Source organism: Misgurnus anguillicaudatus, chromosome 16, assembly GCF_027580225.2.
Source record: "Misgurnus anguillicaudatus chromosome 16, ASM2758022v2, whole genome shotgun sequence".
NCBI classification, from domain to species: Eukaryota; Metazoa; Chordata; class Actinopteri; order Cypriniformes; family Cobitidae; genus Misgurnus; species Misgurnus anguillicaudatus.
In genome coordinates this window covers 12,361,142-12,366,701 of record NC_073352.2, presented here as the reverse complement: position 1 = coordinate 12,366,701, position 5,560 = coordinate 12,361,142, and the positions used below count along the sequence as shown (strand labels likewise).

Below are 5,560 nucleotides of genomic sequence, written 5' to 3'. Positions count from 1 at the left end.
TTTCACAGACAGGGTCATGGATAGCTTGCTCATTGCCGTCTTGGATAAAATGAAACATAAAGAGATTTTTGTAGTTTCCTAATGGGTACTACAGTGACCACAAAAATGTGGATATTTTTGAAATACATAAAAATGCGGATATTTTTGAAATACATAAAAATGCAACATGCCTTAGATATATATGGATATATGACCCTCTCTGTGAAATCCAGGCTAAAGTCTCATAATCTATAAGAAAGTTTGATTTCACTTAAATTTCAATCTTTGACATGACTATACTTAATCAATATTAATATCAAGGTTATATCATCACAGAATGCTCTTTACATTATGTAGGATGACTTTAATGCGAATCCCAAAAATGACTTCAGCTGACAGACAGAGTCACGTATATCAAACCACATTTAAAGGACAAGTTCGGTATTTTACACTTAAAGCCCTGTTTTCAGATTGTTTATGATGAATTAGAACGGTTTTGACTGAAATTTGGACATATGATGCTGGCACGAGAATTTCGGGTGTTTCTTGTATCACCTCCCACCTCCACAATGGCTCCACAGGTGCACAGGAACAATCCCTCCCAAAATGCACCAAACCTTCATCCACAAAGACGTGAAACTCATTGAGTGGTCAGGGGTGTTCACTGATATGCTCACACAAAAATCACTGCAAAAGATGCTTTCTAACAGGTTTTATTGTAGGTTTTGCCAACTCCATTGACTTGTATTAGATGTGCTGTGAGGTACGGTTTTACCCGCGCCGGGAACCTTGTTTGTGTTCTTGCAATTGGCAAAGGTGGATTATCGCCACCAACTGGGCTGGAGTGTCTATTATTCAAGCTCTCAACGGAAGAATAAACGGGTGTGAGGCGTTTGGAAAAATAGGTCCACAAGTTAACAACGAATGCTAAAACACCTGTTGGAAAGCATCTTTTGCAGCGATTCCTGTGTGAGCACATCAGTGAACACCCCCGACCACTCGGTGAGTTTCACGTCTTTGTAAACGAAAGTTTAATGCATTTTAAGAAGGATTGTTCCAGTGCACCTATACACATATTGTAGAGGTGGGAGGTGAAACAATAAACACCTGAAAATTCTCAGGGCAGCCGCATATGTAGAAATTTCTGTCAAAACCGTTCTATTTCATCGTAAACAATCTGAAAACAGGGCTTTAAGTGTAAAATACCGAACTTGTCCTTTAAATTAAAGACAGCACACGCATGGCATTTTACCAAAAGCTTGTTAGGATTTAAATAAATGAAAAACTTAAAAATTGCTATTTTGGTGCATCCTGGATATCACCTTGTGGATCATGTCAATAGTTAATGTGATTCACACCACAAATTAGTCACTGTATGGTTGTTGAGTATATTTAAAGGTGGCTCATGTGTAAATAAATGTACGCTCCTCTCGTATCCACACATTAAATATGCACTAGTATGCTACACAATCCTAATTCTGTTCATTAGACTAATTACACAGTGTCCCCGCTGTTTCCTGTCAGCTGAAACGGACCAAACGCAACCCAGAGTATAGCATCAAATGACAGGGATGACTCACGCACCGCTGTATCTGGATCACAGGGTCTACTCTTTAATAACTCATCCAATATGTTTCCTATAGTCTCTGATATGAGAGTTCGGGAATTTGAGCCTGAGCGGTAATGTCAGCTTTGAGAGCCCAGCTGTGACACGTTGACTCTCACTCTCGGAGGCTGGCAAGCAAAAACAATTCGACTCCCCGTGCAGTTAGTCTGAGCGAGGTTTGAGCTTATTATCTCTATTCATGCCACCTTTGCTCCGTGCCAAGACAGCTTGACAGTAACAAATAAAACTTTAAGAGGTTGAGAGTCGCAATTCCTCTCGTGTGTTATTGTTTACTATTCAAGTTTCATCAAGCTGAAGAGCTGATGAATTGTGAATACAGAGGAATTTGTGTATTATTCTTCCCATAGAAAAATCTCCATTTTAAGATTAAATGCAAACAAACACACAAATGCAAATTAACACATTTTTAATGCAATGTTTACACATTTACTTTCTTATTATTAGTTAAATATGTTATCTGTCGACTATTATACCGTAATTCACAGACTCTGTGTCCTTCTAAACAAGAATGCGGTACTAAAGACAAGTACAGCAACATGTGTAGTGAAATTGTAATTTTCTGCCAAAAAAGTCCCAAAACTAAATCACATTAACAGACTCAATTACATTCACTTCGCTGCAGACTTTACGAGGTACTGGCCCATCTTGTGTTCATTTTCCACATTATCACATGGCACATTGCATCACATCAACAATCCAGTGTTATTTATTTAGTAGTACTGGGACTGACTCTTTTTGAACATTTTTTACAATCTCAACCATAACAAATCTATTACTTGTTAACCGTAACCGAGACTTCATTGCCTATTCCCACATCAGCATTTTTATATTATGGCCATCTGTTCAGTTAGTCTTAGTGCTTCATTTTTACAGTTTAATAATGGATGAGGGGATTTGATGAGAACAAGTACGAGAGAACGACATACATGTTCATTATGGCAATAATGGGACGGCCATTTCATGACTGACCATCTGCCCACTTGTTTTGGAAAAAATGCCAAGTCTCGTGAATAAGGCAAGATGTAAAGGAAATGCGTTAAGTACGGAGAGGATGAGATCAATGTTTATCAAGCAGCGATGTATAAGATTCAGTTTTTTTAAACCTTAATTTGTCTATTATTCAATTATATTTTGTAGTGATACATTAGAAATGCATTCTTTATAAGAAACAACAAACAATATATGTACGGTATTTTACTGTATTGCAGTTTTGCCCAGAGATCATTATTAAACATTTTCTTATGAACATTCTTTACATTTTAAGTAAAATGTCGCTTCTCTAGTTTATGCAAGTCACTTTTAGTAATTCATTGGTAAACAGTTTTGCATGAAGTAACCTAGAAGGCAAACCATGCATCATTTTAGAGAAGTAGCATCCTTGCTTAAGAAACATCAGACCTGCTGTCCTACATCCCACAGTTTTAATCCCAAATCTATTTTCCAATAGCCTTCTTTGGCAATGAACTGGTGTGACACACATGGCTCACAGGCCAATCCGTCCACGCATTGAGGTCTCCCTTACGTTGCAGAGAGAAAAATTGTGATGCTTTTCAGTTTTGCTTTTCAGTTTTTGTTCAAGCTGGCCGTCTCAATGCTATTGATGCCTGGACAGAGTCGTTGGCACCCCAATAGGATGGCAAAAGCCCTGCGAAAGTCGGCATTGAAGGCGTATATGATTGGGTTGAGCGATGAATTCGCCCATCCGAACCACACGAAAACATCAAAGGTTGTTGGACTGATGCAGGGCAGATTGGTGTCACTGCTTTTTGCACTGTGCTTACAAAATGGCACCATGCAGTTCAGGATGAAAAAGGGCAGCCAGCAGCAAACAAATACTCCCATAATAACAGAGAGAGTTTTTAACACTTTCGTTTCCCGTTTGAATGACTGTTTGAAGGAGCTCTCCGAATCCACGTTGGAAGTGCTACCCATGCTGTCGTGGCGGATCTTGGCGCTCTCGGCTGCCCGTTCCAAGGCGGAGATCCTTTTGATCTGCTTCTGGGCGATTCTGTAGATCTGAGTGTATGTTACGATCATAATGGCGACGGGAATGTAGAAGCTGATGAGGGAGGAGGAAATCGCATACGTCCTGTTCAGACTGGAATCACAGTTGTCCATCGGCGGAGCGCCCTGAGAAGCATTGACCTCGGAGAAGCTTGTCGGCTGCGCCTTGTGCCATTTCAGCTGCACTGGGATGAATGAGATGAGCACAGATAGTGTCCAAGCCACACTGATCATCACAAAGGCCACCCTGGGAGTCATCTTCCTCTCGTAGCGAAACGGGCTGGAAATGGCCCAGTATCGGTCCACACTGATAATGCAGAGGTTCAGGATGGAAGCTGTAGAGCACATGATATCAAAAGCCACCCAAATGTCACAGAAGGGACCGAACGGCCAAAAGCCAGCTACCTCTGTCACAGCCTTCCAGGGCATGACCAGAATGGCCACCAGCAGGTCCGACACCGCCAGCGAGATGACAAAAAAGTTGGTGACTTTAGAGCGTAGGTGGCGAAACTTTGTGACAGCTGCGCAGACCAATGTGTTCCCCAGTAAGGTGGAGAGAATCAGAAGAGAAAGAAAGCAACCGGTGAGAACTCGAGTCGACTGGTCGCTTTCAATGAAACCGCTGTCAACGACAGTGGTCAAGTTCAAATCCATCACAGCCATTATGTGTGACAAAAGCAATGTCCACTAAGGAAGAAAAAAACTGGTTGGGGTTTCTTCCGAAATAAAAAATAAATCATCTCTGGTGGTTCATGTCACATCAAAGGTTCTCATGCACATGAAATTGTCCTGCATTATATTATAAAGGTAGCGGTATAGTCGGTTTAACTTATGTTTAACACTATCTTAGAAATACTATAACCATATGAGGGCTAACATGATGAATGAGTGAGTCATAGCTTTACTCACCCAATGAGAGTTTCCTTAAAAATGTAATTTCGGGTGATTATGTGTCCTTACGAAATAAAACGCTCGTGGACTGCCTCGAACAAAAGCATTTAGTTTGTATCCTGCCTGTTTCCGCATGTTAGTTTGTCAAACAAACTACAAAACAAATATTTAGAGAATAAATATACGACACTAATGCCACAACAGCACTATATTATGAAAAACTGCCACATCCACAGAGTTATAAAACGCAGTTTACCTGACTCTGTTTGCGACACTTATGAAGAAGCTGTATTTATCCAAACAAAAAATGTTGCATAAATAACGTTTTAGAAAAAGAAAAACTTCACGAACCGATCCACGTACGGTTTAGTTTAGTGTCCTCTTCGTATAATTTCCATGTCCTCAATAAATGACTCGTTTCGTCTTGTATAAGGTGTTATTTCATCCGGACACGCGAGTGGATGCTATCGCAGTGTGACCTACTCGAGACGAAAGCGCGTCGGTGCGCGCGTGGTGAGATTGGTGCTCTGAACCAAAATATAAGACGAACCAAATTCACACTGACACGTGTTTTGTCCGAGGTGCTTCAAGAGATATTACTATATCAGCAGGAAGTCCTATCTCTAGTAGGTGGTAAAAAAAAATGCACGAGCTCACTTACTGATATTCTTTAGTGTTCAGTCAGTGCGCGTAATCACGATTTAATCACTTAATTTCATTTTTACTTTACGGCCTGGCTATTCAATCCACACACACTTTATTGTGATAGTCCGATTATTCCTAATCTATATGTTCTTTTACGTGCTTTTTATTTTTTATATTAATACATTGCTATTTTATTTATTCAGTAAAGTGCATGCAATATTTGTACTACGAATGTACACTACCTCATAATGAAAGCGTTAATACCTAATATAAACAGTATATTAAGGAGAAATTTCACAAAACCTACATATATGATGGTCAACCTAAATTAAGTGACTGACTCCCTCTAATGGAGAGTGTCCATACTAAACATTTAAACATACTAAATTCATACAAAATTATTATTAAGTAAAG

General features: G+C 39.7%; 1 protein-coding gene across 1 annotated transcript; it reads right to left on the bottom strand.

Moving 5' to 3' along the window:
• Positions 1-2,023: 2,023 nt before the first annotated feature.
• Positions 2,024-5,283, bottom strand: drd1a (dopamine receptor D1a). Its single transcript, XM_055179078.2, has 2 exons — positions 4,520-5,283; positions 2,024-4,297 (listed from the first exon to the last, which is right to left on the bottom strand). The coding sequence occupies exon 2, from the start codon at positions 4,271-4,273 to the stop codon at positions 3,170-3,172; it is 1,104 nt and encodes a 367-aa protein (XP_055035053.2). The 5' UTR covers positions 4,274-4,297; positions 4,520-5,283; the 3' UTR covers positions 2,024-3,169.
• Between the last annotated feature and the right edge of the window lie 277 nt (positions 5,284-5,560).